The sequence below is a fragment of the Stegostoma tigrinum genome, chromosome 25 (genome assembly GCF_030684315.1).
Source record: "Stegostoma tigrinum isolate sSteTig4 chromosome 25, sSteTig4.hap1, whole genome shotgun sequence".
Taxonomy (NCBI): domain Eukaryota; kingdom Metazoa; phylum Chordata; class Chondrichthyes; order Orectolobiformes; family Stegostomatidae; genus Stegostoma; species Stegostoma tigrinum.
In genome coordinates, this window is record NC_081378.1 from 22922193 (window position 1) to 22942332 (window position 20140).

A 20140-nucleotide genomic window follows, 5' to 3' on the forward strand; every position below is an offset into this window, starting at 1 on the left:
TGGCCCTCTGTTGTGTTGACCTGTGTAACCAATCTGAAGCCTATCTAACCTACATTACTCCATTATCATCGATATGTTTATCCAATGACCATTTAAATGCCCTTAAAGTTGGCAAATCTACTACTATCACAGGCAGGACATTCCACGCTCTACTACTGAGTAAAGAACCTACTTCTGACATCTGTCCTATATTTATCACTCCTCAATTTAAAGGTATGTCCCCTCATGCTAGCCATCACCATACCAGGAAAAAGGCTCTCCCTGTCCACCCTATCTACCCCTCTCATCATCTGGTATGTCTCTAAGTCGTCTCCTAAGGCTGTTTTCGTTAGAGAGTAGAAGGTTAAGTCCCTCGGCCTTTCCTCATAAGACCTTCTCTCTATACCAGGCAACATCCTGGTAAATCTCCTCTGCACCCTTTCCAATGCTTCCACATCCTATAATGCAGTGACCAGAACTGTACGCAACATTCCAAGTGTGGCTGCACCAGAGTCTTGTACAGCTGCATTGTGACCTCATGGCTCCGAAACTCAATCCCTCTACCAATAAAACCCAACACACCGTATGCCTTCTTAACAACCCTATCATATGCTGCCCTATATAACTGAAACATGACCTACCTATTGCATTTCATTCTTCTTGCAGTAAACATTTCTACAGCCTTCCTTATTATTGTCTGCACCTGTATATATGAACCTGTGATTCATGCACTAGGACACTCCAACCTCTGCATCTTGGAGCTTTTGCAATCTCTTACTAATTATGTAATGGGACTTTATAAATGCTTTCTGCCAAATGGCTAATTTCACATTCTCCTACATACTCTCTCTTTGCCCGCTACAAACTATGCCCCTTTTGTAGGCTTCAGATGTCCTCTTCATGTCTTGTTTTCCTACCTGTCCTTGTGCCATCATTTAGTTATCATACTTATGGTCCCTTCTTCAAAATTATTTATATAAAATCCCTACAGTGTGCAAACAGGCCGTTGGGCCCACCTAGTCCACAACACCCATCCATACAGCATTCCACGCAGACACATTCCCCTACCTGTAATCTGGCACTTCCCGTGTCTAATCTACTTAACTTACACACTGCCAGACACTACAGGCAATTTAGCATGGCCAGTCTACTGAACGTGCACATCTTTGGACTGTGGGAGGAAACTGGAGCTCCTGGAGGAAACCCACGCAGACACGGGGAGAATGTGCAAACGCCACACAGACAGTTGCCCAAGGATGGAATTGAACCCAGGTCCCTGGCACTGTGAGACAGTGTTAACCATTGCACCACCCAAATGTAAATTGTAAAACAAAAAATTGAGGCCCAGCACTGACCTTTCTACACTGTAGGGAATCTAATCTAATCTCTCCAGCACCCCACTCATCATATCCTGTCAGCCTGAGAAATCTATTTCATTACTTGCATTTTGTTAGCCAGCCAATCTTTTATCCATGCTAATACTAACCCTAGTGCGATGTGTTTTGTAGTTAGTTAATCACTTGTGAAGCTGTTTTAAGTCCTTTTTTACAAATTTTAAGAGGGTTCCTGCTTTACTTACCCTTCCAGGGTGAGTTCCTGATCCACGGCCCATCAGACTGCACTTCATAGCTGAAATGTTCCAACCCAGGTAACATCCTAGTTAATATCCTCTGATCCCCTCTAATGAAATCAATCTTCCCTACATAGCACCAACCAGAAGTGCTCTGGCTATGGTATAATGTTTTATTCAGCAAGTCTTGTTTATGTCTGAGTGTTTTTTTTTGTCTCGGGATTCGCATACAGAAACAAAAAGAGTACAAGACGTGGACTTAGTTTCCCTCATCCTCCCAAAATCTTATCCACAAAACAGACTTGGAGAGAAAGAAAACACCAGAAAGGCAACCTGATTCAGATGCCCATTTTTGTATGAATTATGCTAAGTAATTCAATATATGCCATTAGTGATGAAAGCAAGCTCAAAACCAAACCTCTAGCTTGGCGCCATCATTGACCAGGATTTGAATAATTTCCAATTAATCAGTAGTGACCAGTTATCCTGCTTTAACAGAATAATGTCTGTACTAACTGCTTTTTACCTTTGTGTTATGGATCAAAATGAGCTGCTTGACTTCAGTTAATTTGTAGTGAATACTAGTGACAGCTGGGAAAACAGTGCACAAACTTACTTCTGTAAAAGCTAATTATTTGTGAAGGAAATGCCTGTAGATGCCCTGCAGAGGGAGCAAGTTTTTTTTAAACAAGTAACTTTGTGCTGCTATTATGTATACTGTCAGATGTGTATATAGGATCCATTTATAAGCCACAATTTCTTCTGGTTCCCCATTTCCTAAACACTTGGATATTGAGTGGTGTGGAAAAGCATTGAGTTGGATCCTACATTATGTTTGTACTACTTTAAACAGTAATTTTATATAATTTAGGGTACATATCACGTTCTGTGTTGTGTGTGAATTTCGATTACTGTGTTAAAGCAGTTGATACTTCCACCAGACCTTGAATACTAAATTGCAGGTACAATTTTTTTTTGTTTCTCCAGATAACTTTAAATTAGGAAAATGAAACAATTTGGACCAAAACACTGCATTCAAAACTTATCTGTCTTATTTGGCATAGCACCCAGCTGATTTTTGTAACACCATTGCAAGAACCCTCATCATCTTTAAGAAAAAAGTGAATTTCCCATGTTGTCAAAATAATCTCAAGTACTAATCTCAGCAACAAGAATGTTACTAACAGATCTCCGTTGTACATGCACCATCAGTAGAATTAAAGTTTGAGTATAAACGTATTCCTTGTTATTTGAATAAGAACATTAGAGCTCTGCACACGTAGTGCCATTCATTTATCAAGAGCAGTTTCACTGGCGGAACAAAACATTGTCCAGCAAATTGTTGATTTTCTTAATTTGTACCAAAATTGGGTGGAATGACATCTCACCACATAAGTGATGTCTTGTATATTAATCAAAACAGATTTGTTTGGTGTTGTCATCAAACTGTTAACAAATACAGCGCATAAGGTCACATCAACTCCAACCTGCAGAATCAAAATACATACCTCATTGTATATTAAGCATTTCCATCATCTGTAAAACAAAGATATAAAGGGAAATTATTTTCAAACCAAAATATGAATGGTGCTTACAGTTCACTACATTTACAATTGCCCACAAACACACTTGTGGTCTTTAGCATGCCAATATCCAAAACATCCAAACAATTTCCTCGAGAGATTTTGGACCTGTGTTGTGGGTTTGCAGCAGTGTATATCTAGAAACAATCAAATTGCGTAATCAGTGGCACAGGCACACCCAAGTCTGAACTAGGAAGTGTACATTACAATATTTATTTTAATGTAAAACATGCCAAAAATTGGAAGAAAAATATGCATTAAATTGTTCAAAAATATGACCTTTTGGTCTCTAACCATGCTTTTAACTAAGTATATATTTTTGGTACCACAGAGGTTCTTTGTCAGAAAGTAAGACATACTACACTCAGTAAACTTCTTATATTTGAATGCACCAGCCTTAACCTTTTCTTGCATAATTAATAGGAAGATTCTACAAGATTGTTCTATGTATTTCAGTGCCAAGCTGCTCAGTAAGATACTGCTGTGCAAAGATAGAGGAGCAGGAGATTTTTCACATTTAACTATGTACACTATTGATTGCTGTACGACTTTATCCGAAGTCAGTCTTGATAACCTCACCACCATTCCTATTTAAAGAGTTAGCCTTTTAATAAATACAGTTGTGGTCTGCGACAAGTATCTTTTAGTTCTGTGGCATCAGCCAGTCCCCTAAATGACCCTTCACTTTCATGAATTTGATTTTTTTTTTGTTTTGACTACCATGCTTACTCATTCGGTAACAGTGGAAATTACCATGATCTGGACCTAAACTTGCCTTTTCAAGTTTATATTATCAGTACCTCACGGAGTTAACTTACAAATAGTGATGCACAGTCCAGTTTAAATTGTGAGCTGTTTTATTCTCCAAAGGGAGTTAAAAACCAAGACTGGTCATAGAATTAAATAAAAGACATAAACTGCTACTGTTTTCACCTTGACACGAGACTATTTCACTGGGGCGGAATAATCTGAGCATTCTGTAGTATAGCCAGAAGAGAACTCAATTACTTTAATCTTCTTGAAAAACTTTGCATTCTAATTATACAGTTGTTTTGCCTACAGTTTAGACTTTCCTTTTTTGATTTGTTACTTTTTCAAAGAAATTTGATCTGAATAGCGGCAGTTTTCAGCTAAAACTGGTATTACCATCCTAATATCCAAAATGAGGGTGTTCTATTTGCCTAACTTGGCAATAATCCCTGCAGAGCTCAAACGAAGTGGTATGTCAAATGAATTCTGTGTGTTTTGGATGTGTGCACTTGACCTTACTGTGTAAAATCCGACACAGCAGTTCTCCCTGCAGTCTTGTGACTTCATAATGTCTTAAAGCAAGCTCATACTTAAAAACCAAGTTCTACACACTTTAGTTGGTGCCGGCAGTGGGGGTGGGGGTTGGTGGGGGTGGTGCGTGGAGGAGAAAGATTCAAGGATCATGATACAATACACGATAAGCACCTTAGGGTATTCATTAGATTGAAAGCAGTATTAAAATGCAATTTGTTAATTTTCTGTTTCATGAGCTGTTTTCTGTTGTGACATTGGTTAAAATTTAACTTACAGATAGTGTTTGCAGACCATCAGCCAACTGGAAGCATATGCATAGCAGTTGTTTGCAGTACAGGGGTATCATGACAACTCTAATGCCTTAAAGCTGAAAACTAACAAGCCCAAGGTTCCCTAATTTCCTGGAGACTGCAATAAGGAATTGTGCTGGTGCTAATGAAATGGTTTCTGCTGTCTCCAGAGATTTCGCTCCAATTTTGTCCAGACCCCTGGCATCCCACCAGTAGCAGCCTTACTAAAGTGAAAACTGCTGGAGAATTTTGCAAAATTGAATGCTTGATTTATCCACCTGCTTTGTGATCCCTAATGGGACAGTGATCCCAGACAGACCCTTAAAAAATTGTGTTCTCGCTAAAGTGTGTAGCGCAAGATGTTTTAAGTCTGATATGCTAATGAGGCAATATATATGGTGACTACCATGTATACTGTGACCTTGTGCATCTTAGGAAATGCTACAATGTCACATGATCCTCCTTTCTGTTGCCATATACTGAAATGAAACCATGGCAAGGTACAACAAGTTGTAGAGCTGGATGAACACAGCAGGCCAAGCAGCATCAGAAGTGCAGGAAAGCTGACATTTCGGGAGACCCTTCTATAGTTGTTGGTGGATATGCTTATGAAATAAAGTTTATATTCCCATACACCAGACTTTAAGTATCTTTAGCATCAGGATGAGAGCAAGTGTACTATATGGTGACAGCAAATGAATCAGCAATATAGAAGTTTCTCAGCCATTATCAGTGAACAATGAGCAGGTCACAGATTCCATAGCATGTGTGTTAAACCACTGTCTTATTTGTGATTAAATGCATTTTTTGGGATTTTGAAAGAGTCTGTTTTATGATGCATACATTTGACATGGTCTTGTTAAAATTAAATGTGCTACAATAAAAAGTTTCTTGTGTGGTTTGCTTTAGTCCTTGGTAACAGACAGTTTGGGTTTGGGGGTATCTTTTGGGATTTTTACATTTGTGATGACTTGTGGAACAGTAGGTCATTATTATTGGCACACTATTCACTGTTAAATTGTGGTAGAAATAACAAGTAGCCTCTGAAAATTAAAGATAGACCCACAAAATGAAATTGGCTCTCATAAGGAGTCCTTGGAAAGTAACCATTTTGTGCCCTGGCAACACATCCATAGTCATATCATCCAGATGAAAAATGGTAAGGTGTATTGGAATAGAGGTGCATAGTTTCTACACAGAATCAATTTATACAGTTGAAGCAGTCATCAATAGAAATAACAAACTAACAATGCTGTGTTTATGGAGTAATACAGATAACAGCCTGATTGCTACGCTGAGCATTCTAATTCCCAATCAGCTTCAAAAGGAGCTGAACACATTTAGGAAGACTAGTGACACTGTCTCAGCAGCTGTGCCTGTAAAACATGAACTGAAGTTGGCAGTTGTGAGGTGCAAGGGTGATTGTCCTGAAAGCTGCTAATAAATTCAAGTTAATAAAATGTGGAGCTGGATGAACACACAAGGCCAAGCAGCATCTCTGGAGCACAAAAGCTGACGTTTCGGGCCTAGACTCTTCAGAGGGGGAGGCGGACCGAAGATGGAGAAAAGATGATAGGTGGAGAGGAGAGTATAGGTGGGGAGGTAGGGAGGGGATGGGTGAGAGGAAGAACAGGTTAGGGAGGCAGAGACAGGCTGGACCCGGCACCTTCCCCTGCAACCGCAGGAAGTGCTACACTTGCCCTCACACCACCTCCCTCACCCCCATCCCAGGCCCCAAGATGAATTTCCATATTAAGCAGAGGTTCATCTGCACATCTGCCAATGTGGTATACTATATCCATTGTACCCGGTGTTGCTCCCTCTACATTGGGGAAACCAGGCGGAGGCTTGGGGACCGCTTTGCAGAACACCTCCACTCAGTTCGCAATAAACAACTGCACCTCCTAGTCGCGAACCATTTCAACTCCCCCTCCCATTCTTTAGACGGTATGTCCATCATGGGCCTCCTGCAGTGCCACAATGATGCCACCCAAAGGTTGCAGGAACAGCAACTCATATTCCACTTGGGAACCCTGCAGCCCATTGGTATCAATGTGGACTTCACCAGCTTCAAAATCTCCCCTTCCCCCAGCGCATCCCAAAACCAGCCCAGTTGTCCCCTCCCCCCACTGCTTCACAACCAGCTCAGCCTGTCTCTGCCTCCCTAACCTGTTCTTCCTCTCATCAATCCCTTCCTCCCACCTCAAGCCGCACCTCCATTTCCTACCTACTAACCTCATCCCACCTCCTTGACCTGTCTGTCTTCCCTGGACTGACCTATCTCCTCCTCACCTATACTCTCTCCACCTATCTTTTCTCTCCATCTTCGGTCCACCTCCCCCTCCCTATTTATTCCAGAACCCTCTCCCCATCCCTCTCTCTGATGAAGGGTCTAGGCCTGAAACATCAGCTTTTGTGCTCCTGAGATGCTGCTTGGCCAGCTGTGTTCATCCAGCCTCACATTTTATTATCTTAGATTCTCCAGCATCTGCAGTTCCCATTATCTCTGCATAAATTCAAGTTTTTTCAACTTGAACCTTGCAATTGACATGCAGTTTTAGGTAATTGCCATTAGGTGGCATTGTCTTCCACTAATTTCTGCTTGAAACTAAAAGTCAAATGACTACAACTGTTGAATGTAAGGAAGAATTTTACTAAGGAGTTAAGTAATTGTGCATTCCAAGTTCAGATTCAATAAAATACAAGAATCTGATTTCATGAATAAATCCTATTTGATTTGGCTTTTTGCTTGCATAATGTAATGATAGAGACTGGCTCAAAAATAAAGTTGCTGGAAAAACTTAGCAGGTCTGGCAGCATCTGCGAAGGAAAAAAACCAGAGTTAATGTTTCAGAGCCAGTGACCCTTCCTTGGACCTGTTTGAATAAATGTTGCATTTCAATTCTGCTTTTGCATTTAATAATTCTGCTGTAAGTTTGAGAAAAATTTCGAGAATTGGAATGTAGAGGCATGTGAGGCTCTTGAAGTATAGTTTGTAAAATAGTTGATTTTACAAGTTGTTCCAGTTGGTAAGAATTTTTTAAAAATTTTCAAAATAAGAAAGGGGCAAACTAGCTTCTAATAGTAAACAGAACTGCACCTCCCAGTTGCGAACCATTTCAACTCCCCCTCCCATTCCTCAGGCGACGTGTCCATCCTGAGCCTCCTACAGTGCCACAATGATGCCACCCGAAGATTGCAGGAACAGCAACTCATATTCTCCTTGGGAACTCTGCAGCCCAATGGTATCAATGTGGATTTCACAAGCTTCAATCTCCTGTCCCCAACTGCATCCCAAAATCAGCCCAGCTCGTCCCGCCTCCCTAACCTGTTCTTCCTCTCATCTATCCCTTCCTCCCACCTCAAGCTGCACCCCCATTTCCTACCTACTAACCTCATCCTGTGCCTTTGACCTGTCTTCCCTGGACTGACCGATCCCTTCCCACCTACAGTCACCTTTACTGGCTCCATCCCTGCCTCTTTAACTTGTCTGTCTCTTCACCTATCGTCTCTATCCATCTTTATTCACTTCCCTCCCCCCTCCCTATTTATTTCAGAACTCTTTTTCCCCCCTCCCCCATTTCTGATGAAGTATCTAGGCCCGAAACATCAGCTGTCCTGCTCCTGAGATGCTCATTGGCCTGCTGTGTTCATCCAGCTCTACACCTTGTTATCCATGATTTGAGATGTGTCAGTCAGTTTGTGCAAAGCAACATTTCCCTGCTTTAGCGATCCACAATGCAGAAGTTCCCTTAAAGCAACTTAGAACATGACGTTGGAAATGTACTTTAAATGGGTGTCTGATACAAAATCAACAGGAATGGGAAGAGATTTAAGACAGAAGATAAATTTTTAATTTATACAAAATCTTAGAACTACCTCAAGGTAAAATGTATTCAGCTGTGGGTTGGTTGTTATGACAGAAATCATACAAGACTTTCAGTTCCTGGCCAATGCAACTGTTTTGGGGCTCTTGCAATACTGTAATGGTGTCCTGCCTCTGGGCCAGAAGGCATAGGCTCAAGTCCCACCACTGCTGGATATGTGCTGTGGCATGACCGATTAGATCCATTAAAATAACTGAAAGACATTCAACAGAATGAAAGTGAAACTTTATAGCATTGGAAACTACAGCAATTGTGAAAGAAAGTATTTTTCTTCACAAAAAAAAGACTGCTGAAGAATTCAATGAGCCTAACAATATTTCGATAGTGAAAAATGGCTCGTGCCTAAGCTTCTCACATCCTCAGTTATCCTGAACTATCAAGTGTGACATTCAAATCAGCTGATTGTTCGGATTCTAATGAGGTTGTCCCAGTTGCCACGTGTATTATTGGTCAAATTATTCCAAGTTCGACTCCAACAAACAATAAAGGCAAAATACTGTGGTAGCTGAAAAAATACAGAATGCTGTAGAAACTCAGATCTAGCATCGAGTGTGGAGAGAGGAACAGTTGACATTTTCATTAACTCTTTCTCCTCCCCTACTGATGCTGCTACATCTACTGAGTTTGTATAGCAATCTGAGGTGTTTCTTTAGAAACTAGTATTTTCTTCACCACCAGCCATTTTCTTAAGCCAAGGGTCCTGAGAAAATATTCACCCTCAAGTGGTATTAAAAAGAGGCTCGAGTGAATATAAATTAGCTGTGTTCTGCTGGGTTTTTATTTTTCCTGCAACCTAAAATCACAGATTATTTGATCATTTATTGCACTGCTGCTGTTGTGTGCAAACCAGGTGAAACTTTGCCATCATAACAGCAAGTAAATTGGGCATGAAATGTCCCAGGTAATATTGAGGAAGCCAGAGGCACTGTAATTTTCCTCTTGCTCATTAATAATAGGGCTACTTTTCCTGACTGTTGTTGGCTGAGGAATGACCTTTTATAGAGGTTTATAAAATCATTAGTGGCATGGATAAGGTAAATAGACGAGGTCTTTTCCCTGGCATTGGGTTGGGGGGGGGGGGGGTGCAGTGTCCAAAATTAAAGGGCATATGTTTAAGGTGAGGGGGAAAGATTTAAAAGAGACTTTAAGGGGAAACGTTTTCATGTAGAAGGTGGTGAGTGTGTGGAATGAGCTGCCAGAGGAAGTGGTGGAGGCAGATACAATTACAACATTTTAAAACGTCTCTGGATGGGTATATGATTAGGAAAGGCTTAGAGAGATATGGACCAAATGCTGGCAGATTTATTTAGGATGGCTGGAATGGACAGAAAGGTCTGTTTCAGTGCTGTATTGGATCATATTAATGGCAATCTACAGTTAGAAAAGCTGTCTTGTGGTAGCAAATCTTGTCTGATTTTGCAGTTATAGATGGAATCTCTTTCCTAGCTCGAGTTCCCTTTGTGCAGAACACAAGTTGTTTTCATTTGATTTTGTAATTATGAAGCAATAAAAATATACAAAAGGGAAAACAAGTCAAATAAACTAATCTTTATATTTTACAACCTTGGTTTTACATTCTAACTGTTCACAGATACATATGTTATTTTAGATAAACACACACTTTCCGACACTAGAACAACAAAAGGTCTCTGCTCCAGGATAGTAGGGAGAAGGCAAGCATCAAGAAGGACTTCCTCATACAGGGGGTGATTAATAATCAGAATGATTGCAGTGGTTGGCACGAGGACACAACCTGTTTATGAAACATGTAATGGGACACGGTACCTTTTAGGTGGTATTTTCCCAGGCCTTGAGTGTCATTCTCCTCCCCTTCCAAGAAACCAGAAAGCACTGATTCCCAACATGTACGACAAAGCAGTTACCTGGCACCAAATTTTGCTGCTTGGTGTCCCAACCCTTCGACTGCCATCCCCATTATTTCCATGCATAATGCATAACCATCATCCTCTTCCACCTTTTCTTCATGCAGCTGGGCCAAACCTCTGGCCTCATTGCATCATCATCTTCAGGGCTTTATTTTGGAGTTCACAGACACCTATGCCTTGCATGCTTCTGCCAGATCATTTTGAATACATGGACATTAAATGCTTCTTGTTCATCTTCATGAAGGTTTGTCAGGGACACTTGTAGACAGGATGAATGATTGGAGGAGTTCACCAATGTTATCTGTACCATGTTGGCTCCTCTTGTGCTGTCTGATTAAGGATATGACAGCGACAATAATAATAATGCTTGCTATATCCATTTGAGATGGTTGTGCTGACACTGGGATCTGAATAGCTTTTCCATGACGTGATTCCCGATCAGTCATGGCAAACATAAATATGGTTTTTGTCTTGGGCAATGATACAGTGGGCCATGGAGCCTTCTCAGGAGAGAAATGCAGTATTTCTAATTGACTTGCTTTGCTTTTTTGTCTCTTGCTTTCTTAGTGCTCCCTCACATTTTGTGCCGACTTAGGTGCTCATCATCTCTGGCTTGCAAGACTTTTAGCCAGAAGGCCAGACAGCTCATCATGCGTGACCGCACTAAATTATCAAAGGGGCAGACAGGTTGCTAGAAAGATACCATGCAACGTAACACATGCAGCATATGCCGGTAACTTATGTGACAAACACACTGCTTCAGCTAAATTATCTCAAAGTCAAAAGGAATGGGTGAAGTGTGACCACAGTCAGTTGGGAGTGTCACTTCCAAAGTTGAGGGACTCATTAAAGTTTAGGGAACTGGTCACAGTTCTACTGCTATGTGGGAATAAGGCCATAATCTGTCTTACAGTTCAAGTTCAACTAATCTGTAAGTTACAAGTAATCAGTCAGCTACAAGTAATCAGTCAGCTATGGAGACATCAGTCTTGGTGAAGACTGTGCTCAGTCAGGGCTGACTTCACAAGTCAATCTGAAAGGTGGGCCACCATTAGTCCTGTGGCTTTGAGCATTAAATGGTCAGGGATAGTCCATTGAGTGTTAGGGGAAAGTGAGAAATTCATCTGAAATGAGCTGTGTTATGTTGTGACTCTGAGGGGATAATGATATGGAAGGGGATAACCCCAAATATAGATAGGAGAGAACATGACACAACACTGGAGGACACAGGACTGCGGAGGGAGGGGAGGTGTAAGTTACCACTATTCTGCCTCAGTTGAGGATGGTGGATGCTATTGTAGTGATAGCAACACAGCAAACCATGGACTGAGGAGGAAAATTGTGGGCATTTACAGTCAAACAAAAGAAGTGGATGGAAACATGGGCATCCTGAAACCTAATGGAGTTTACAAGGACAGCATCACAAAATATGAAGGGTAGAGTGGTAACAATAAGCTTAATTTTCTGGTGTTCGGGAACAAGGTGGATATATTTGTGATGTGAGGCCCTGCCAGGAGCAATCCCATTAATGAGGCTTGCATAGATTCAGTAAAATCATACATCTGCCATCAAATTGCACTTCATATGCAGTAACAATGCACAATAAAAATCTTGGCATCAGGACCATTCCATTGCTCGTAATGATTGAATCCTTATCATTTCTGCAGAACTGATGTGCTTGCTGGTGAATTTTGAAAGTGTAACCTTTGTTCTCCAATATAAAAACACATTCCATAGCTCTTACCAAAGCACAACACCACAAAGCTGCTAACTTAGCACACGGAACTGTATGTATGTAAGATCGTGCTGTTTTAGTTGATGATGCCTTCCTGGGTGTATAGGTGTGATGAAATGAGAGAGTGTTGTCCTACCAGAAATAATTTCCCAATGTTGCTTTGCTGCACGCATCTCAAAAAAAATAAAATCCAGTAGAGACATTACCTTGCCCTCCTTCTGAGAGGCCCCTCCCTATGCCCCAATATACCACTAACTAAGATGAAGCCACATTTATGTTTGCTTTCAAAAAACAGAAATTGCTGGGAAAAAATCCAGCAGCTACCACCTCAACACATTGTCAGCTACTAACAGTCTCTGTTAGCAGCTGTTCATTCCCTGAAACTGACCTTTTGACTGTTCCTTTGTCCAACTGGTTTTCTCTCTATGTGGGGTCTATCTGCACTTTTTGTTTATTCTCCCCAGCCACCACACCCCATTGTATGCATAAATATCTACTTTTTCCTTGCTACCATCAATTCTGAAGAAGTCATTGGACTCAAAACATTAACTCTGATTTTTCTCCACAAATGCTGCCAGACATGCTGAGTTGTCCAGCAATTTCTGTTTTGTTTCTGATTTCTAGCATCCACTGTTCTTTCATTTTCTTTTTGTTTATGTTTGCGATGACTGGTCAGGAATCACATCATGGAAAAGCTGTTCTGATTCTTATAATCTTCAGACAGTATTGGCACAGCCATCGCAAATGGATATAGCAAGAGTTATTGTTTTTGTAACTGTCACATTTTTCAATCAGCCAGCACAGTCCCGGTATTATTGTTGGCCTCCTCCAATCATTCATCTGGTCTACCAAACATACTTGGTGTTTCTCTGCCTATCTGTACATTTACACAAAATAATCAATGGCCAATATTTTGGGAATGTTTTCTACCTGTGCTTGAGAATGTGCCTCATCTCCAGCAGGTGTCCAAGTCCAAAAGACCTCAGCCACCTGCAATATGCTCTTGTGTGTAATCCACAGACAGCATACTGAGCGGAACATTTGACGTGTGGAGTGTTCAAGAGAAGGCATTGCTGGTCCATCTGCTCAGAGTTCAATGACCTCTTTTGGACAGAGGGTGTATCAGTACCACTAGCTCCTGCTTGAAAGGCCACTAGATCTGCAATAAGGTAAAAGCTAAACATCTTAAAAATGAGTCAATACTGAGGGTATTGGGTGAGCAACACAGTAGGATGGAGTTTATGAATTGGCTGGATATATGTTGTCAATAGCTGGGGTGCAAGCACTGATCCCCATGGTGCCCCACTAGTCACTGGCTGTCTCTTGGAAAAAGACCTATTTGTTAGTAATGAAGGAAAAGTTTTCACTTGCCTGGAGTTGAGTTTTTCACCAGAAAAATTCTCTTGACACACTTTTTGTAGTCAATATTCATGTGGCCAACACATTAAGTTTCTAATTAATGACAACCCCAGGATGTTGATGTTTGTGGATTAAGTGGTGTTCATTCTGTTGAATATCAAATGGAAATAGTTAGATTCTCTCTTGTTGGAGATAATCATTGCCAGGTATTTGTGTGGCACAAATGGTTCTTGCCACTTAGTAGCCCAAGTTTGAATACCGTTGTGACCAAGGGAAGGTCATTGAAGCCATTAAAATAGTTGGGCATACTATGACACTGCCTTAAGGAAATCTTGCAAAAAGTCCTGAGGCTAAGATGATTGACCTCTAATAAATACAACAATCATCTTGTATGCTGGGCACGTTGCCTACTGGAGAATTCTTCCTGATTCCCATTGACTTTAAATACTAGTAAACCAAACTACACAATCAAATTCTATGCTGGCCTAAAACGCAAACAAGATTGCTATTGCTCATCCCTCTCCGCACAGCATATGATTATTTGGGAACATGAGTCAAATTTCAGAACTGATCCAGTGTGAGAATGGATTTTAAACTCAACTACAAAAGTTATACCTTAGACACATTTTTAACGTGCATATTGTGGCCCTGAGTAAATTTATTTGATGATAGGGGACACTTGCCAGTTGTTACTGAAGGACAAAGCACAACATTGGATTCTAACCAAAACTAATAGACAATCAGTCTAATGGTAATTGGGAAAAAAAGTGGATTAATTTAACCAATTATAAAGGATCATTTACTTAATTAGCCACAAACTATTTTCATTCTCATTAGTTAGAGGATATTTCCCAGTATTCTGGAATCTTGAACTGGATTTTATTACTATCCCGACAAATGTAATCTTCCCGTTGTAAAAATACACTCCTTGTCATTGCACACTTAAAACACCCTAAGAAAAAGACAAGTATGCAATGACAAGGAACTGCATTTTGAGCTATGTTGTTTCTTATGTCTAATTTTTACAAAATTTGTTTGGTATTACAATGGCCCTAAAGTTCTGTCAAAGAAAAGAGGCAAAGGTTATCAACAGATCAAAAAAAAACTTCTGCAAACCCAAAACATTGTCAAGATTGTCATGCCAAATCAAAATCAGCTGGCAATTCCAGGGTTTTTAAAAAAAAATCACCTGACCCTCTGTTCCCTCGGACTGAAATCACAATAAAGACAAAATGATCTGGCAAGTCATGTCTCAGCTTATTGTGCATCAGTGACAACTGATTAAAGGATTCTGCAGGATGTGCAGAGCTTACTTGATGGCTGCAATATTCACCAGCCAATCTAAGACAATCTCATTTATCCGTTCACTTGGTTGCTTGGTATGCCAAGGCAGGGCCATCAGAACAGCATACTTTTGATCGGCATTAGACCCATGGCAAGAGACCTGTATACATTCTATTTTCATGGCCCTTCTGCCACAGCTCAGCTCCGGCAGCAGGGAGTGTGGGTTTATGTTTAGAATACCATTGCCAGAAGAGAAATACTGTTAGTTTCGGAGCTGGCAAGATGCAACCACTGAGTCCATCATCAATCCAAGAAGGAATTCAACCGAAAATAACTTATCCACCGATTGGTTAGTACTGCTCCCTGGGGTAATGAGTTTCCATATATTTAAGAGGAATCTAGCTAACTACCCATGACCAAGAATAGTAGGGTTTGCTAAATTAGTACTATATAAACATAAATACTGGTATGCCACGTGGAATTTGCTGCTCATGTAATACTAATACTGTCCCATTTTTTGGAACAGGTAAATGCATTTTGTGGTGGCCGAAGAACCTAACTGAAACAACTGATTTTGCTTTCTCACCTATCAGTTTCAGTATATATCAAGGACATTCCAAAGAGAAAGTTAGTTCATTCATCGATCACGTATTTTAAGGTATAAAGGAGGCTAATTATATTTTTTCAGTGCGTGACAGACCTGAATAGTTCAACATACAGTAAATATCCTTTACAGCGGCAATGTGAGATGAAGCATGCTCAACTCAGTGGTTGAGGTTGAATTGGCATGTCAGGACATTGTGTCAAATAGGTAGCAGTCCAACTTTTATGGAGCCATTGGGAAATTCTCGCAATAAACTGAAGAGAATCAAGCAGCCATAATTACATTTGTAACCAATATTCTCGCCAATTCCTCACCTTCACTGGCTGCACTTCATTAATAAGGGTCAAATTTTCAATCAAACCTTTAATGACAATGAATACAGCTAAAGGCTCTGGAATCTGAACCAATAAATTGTCTCTTACAGCATTTAAGAGGGGCATCAGCTGATGGCTACATATTGAACTAATTTAAATTTGCACTTTAGTTGCAGCATGACATTGAAAGATGACATAATGCAATCAAATATAGCAGAAGACTTAATGAAATACATAGCAAAATATACTAATATTTAAAACTATAATTCTGAAAAGTCATAAATGATTTTAAGTAAGTTGGTTCCAAAGATTATAAACTGATACATTGTCATCTTAAGTAATTTACAATGCAGTTATTCAACATAGCATGAAATAAAATGAAAGCTGTTAAGAGTGTTAGAAACACATTCATCTGTTCTGGAAATGCATCGGATTGTATATTCATTTTGCTGAAGGATTTGAAATGTCCCTGGATTGTCTGTGCGGACAGAAGATCAATATCTTCCTCGACATTTACATTATACAGCTGCCAGTCTCCACAGTCCTAACCTTCATAACAGTATTAAAATGTAAACAAAATGGATTTCCCTCATGCCAACATCCCATTGGAAATGAGAGAAAGGGGCCATCAAATTACATTTCTGGCTGCCGATAGATTGAACTACTCAGCATGCAGGGTTTCAACACTGCTTATTTCAACTAAAACCAGCATGGTGCAAATCAAGGAAATAGCGAGGAGCTACTTTTGGTTGCTCAATGTGGACTCCCAGATTGAGGAGAAAGCAGGATCATGCAAAGCCCGCGCATTAGTAAGAATCCTGCACATTCTCCAACACCCCCACCCCAGAAAATATGCAGACAGTTGAAACTCATGCATGGAAGACATTGTTACTCATGACTTGTTGGGGTTCCCAAACCTGATAAATATTCCAGTCAGTCTATCATTGCTCCTGCTAATACTGACTTTATAATGGCCACGTGTAATAGGCATCAATGACTACTAGTAATTTCTGCCCCTCTAGCAGTTCTGCAAAAATGATGTGAATCCACTGCAGTGGTAATTGAGGCTATTATTTGTGGGTGAAGGGGCAATAACTATGGTGCCTTCATTACTAAAGTGCAGGATTCACATGATCTCCCTTTCTCCTCAATCTGCGAGTCCACATGTAGCCACCAAAAGTAGCTCCTGGCTATTTTCTTCATTTGCACCATGTTGAGGTGCCCTTGGTTTACTTGTTTCAGCAGCTTTTCTCTTAACAGCAAGGCAGGGTGGGGAGAAGATAACAATTTTCATTTCCCTACATTAAATACCCATCTGATATGGGCAACTCCCACCTTCTGGACAGGTAAGAGCATCTTCCTGGGAAAAGTACCTAATTTTCAGATTCCAATCAGGAAATCTGTATTTCCCAGTGGGGCATCCTTGTCAAGGTATCTACATTGCTATGCTTCTCTGTTTGTCTGATTTCATATGAGTAGGCTGAGAGTTAGTGCCCATATCTGCAGGCACGCTGCATGGGCCAGAAATGGAGGTTAGTGGCCTGTGGTCAGCCAGCAGCACCAAGTGCCTGCTGTAAAGGAAATAGGTGAACTTCATTAAACCAATAATGTTGTCCAGTCCTCCTTTTTTGACATGGGCGTAATTCTGCTTCAACTTAATTAGTGACCTAAATGTGGATGTTATGGGCCTTTCCTTTCCATTCAATAAGATGTGTAACAGTACAGCACCAAACCCACAAGGGGAGGTGTCGCACGCATACTGAGTCAAAATGATTTAACATTTCCCTGTGTTAAGACTGAGTTAACTTCCCAGTAAGCATCCTACATCCCATTTCCACAGTTACCCTTTTCCTAGCAACTGGTGCCAAATCTGAGGCAGGCTTGAGATAATAATTGACGTCCCAAGAATGATCTCAGTTGAGACACATTCTCTGGCCTAGGAGCCTTCATGATGGTCTCCAACTTCTGTGCTTTGTGGTGCCTCACTATCAATTACGTGGCCCAGGTAATTGGGATAGAGTCCCTAAAATAATTCACATTTCTCTCTATTTACTTGTAGGCTGTGCTCCTGCAATCTTTGCAGGGTTTCTTAGAGGTTTCTCAAATGCTCCTGACCAAAATAGTGTTGAGATAAAACTGAACCCCTGGAATTGAGCCAGTGCAGACATGATGCCAAAAAGAAGTCGCTTATTGCAGAAAACTCCTCTGTGTGTCATTATTATCTGTGATAGCTGGGATTCCTTCTCATCTGTAAGTGGACCTGCAACAAATCCATTTTTGAGAATTTCTTTCCCCCTGCCAGTCTATTGAACAGGTTTCCAATGCATGAAGGTAGGTATTATTCCGCACTGAGGGCTAGGTTGACTTGACCTAAAAGTCACCACAGATGCTCACTACATTACCTGCTTTTAAGACCAGATTGACTGGAGTGGTCCTTCCATTTGTGGTTACTTGTTCCAACTCTCCCAGAATCACCAGCCATTTCAGGTCTGCCTCCACTTAAGACCAAACGGCGTATGGTACTGGATGTACCTTCATACACCTCAAACAAGCCTCCAGCCTCAGCTGTATTTAAGTTTGACTCCTTTCATTTCCTCCAGGTTTCCCTCATGTTTATAAGTCCCCCAGCCTATTAACCATGCCTCTATCAAAATTTAATTTTGGTAACCAGGAGAATTTGAATAATGCAGGGTAGTCACCTTTTAGTACGTATAGTGGCAGTTCTGCACACTGATCCCTTAACTGTACTTACCAGTACATAGCCCTTCAGTGGCACTACTTGTTACATGTATGTCTGTCATATAATCTTGGCAGGCTTTAATGGCAGTGCCCTTAACTTCACCCTGTGGACTGATTGGGGAATCAGAGACACTGCTGCTTCCATATTCACTCCCTTATAATTTGGGAAGAGCTCAGAAACAGTCAGCTTCACCACATACTGACATAATGTTTAACCGTGACTCTGGGCCTTCTGCTTCTTTCTCACACCTAGTTGACTCCCCATCTATTCCCTGATTAGCGATATGTACATTATAACTTGTCCTCAGGATTGTTTCTTTTTGACTCCAGTTCTCTCATTTGGGTTGTAAGCATAAATTTTGGGCAATATGACTCTCTTACTTAGATTTTAAGCACTGGGGTTCTTGAGACCCTGGCATCGACCACAACCGGAATCCCCTGCTGACCATTTCCCTCGACGTTTTGGTCCATTTCCCAGCAAGTCTACAATGCTGCCTCCTCAGTCCTGTAGTGTTTTCAAAGTCCAGGCAACATTTAAACTCTTCCTTTCCTTTTGAACATAGTGGTAGCATATAGCTTGTGAGTTGTGACTCAGCCTTGTTCCCATGTTTAGGTCAAATTATGAGCTACAAAATGTGATGTACACCTGCAGAAGCTTGAACCAAGAACAGTTTATTATATGTCTTCACAGATACACTGTTGGACCTTGACTGCCTCCCCCAAGCTCCCCCTTCTGGGTCACCTGAGTCATTCCGTTAAAAGGATAGCACACATGTCTAATTACATGCATAACACACATCTGCTTCACCTTTCCCAGAATCAGGTGGGTACAATCTGGCATTACTTTTTGACAACCCATATTTAGGACACTTTTACTCTTCCAATTCTTTTTAGGAGATTGGGTCACTTGTTGGTAGCAGCAGACCCAGTATTTCAAAAATAGGACTTTGGTTCTGGAAGCATAAATTACATCTACTGAGCAAAATTAGTTTCTGATTACAAGATGTTTCATCATTGGTTCTGATAGTGAGAAGGCAGATTCACCAAGATCTGTATTATTTATGTCCTTATACTGCACAACGAATTGGCAGAGACTTTCACCATGCTATCTGCATTCAAAGGCTTTCGCTATTCAATCATAGGTAGGAATTTTAACTTCTAAGTGGGAAAGCACCTAGCAAAAGACTCACCCATCCAAGCTGCAAAGGGACGTCTAGCAGATTTCAGTGATAATGGGAACTGCAGATGCTGGAGAATCCAAGATAATAAAATGTGAGGCTGGATGAACACAGCAGGCCCAGCAGCATCTCAGGAGCACAAAAGCTGACGTTTCGGGCCTAGACCCTTCATCAGAGAGCTCTCTGATGAAGGGTCTAGGCCCGAAACGTCAGCTTTTGTGCTCCTGAGATGCTGCTTGGCCTGCTGTGTTCATCTAGCAGATTTCAATGTGTGTCTCATTTGCAAACTGCAGACTTCCCATCCAGGATGACAAGTTATGAAAATATGAACTATGAGGAGAGGTAGGCCAATTGGGCCCTTGAGTCTCCTCCACATTCAATAAGATCATGGCTAATCTGTTTATATTTTGAATTCCCATTCCCATCCACTCCCAATCATCTTAGATTC

The 20140-nt window shown here is 40.9% G+C and overlaps 1 protein-coding gene across 2 annotated transcripts in view; it reads right to left on the reverse strand.

The window, feature by feature from the left end:
* The window catches only part of lhfpl3 (LHFPL tetraspan subfamily member 3), a 238565-nt gene that overhangs the window by 4621 nt on the left and 213804 nt on the right, over positions 1 to 20140 (reverse strand). The window contains exon 3 of one of the 2 annotated variants that reach the window (XM_048553885.2): positions 3058 to 3085. In XM_048553885.2, coding sequence (XP_048409842.1) covers positions 3069 to 3085 — 17 coding nt within the window. In that variant the 3' untranslated portion in view covers positions 3058 to 3068. Of the gene's footprint in view, positions 1 to 3057; positions 3086 to 13597; positions 13721 to 20140 lie in introns of those variants that run through there. The other variant, XM_048553886.2, reaches the window with a different exon arrangement.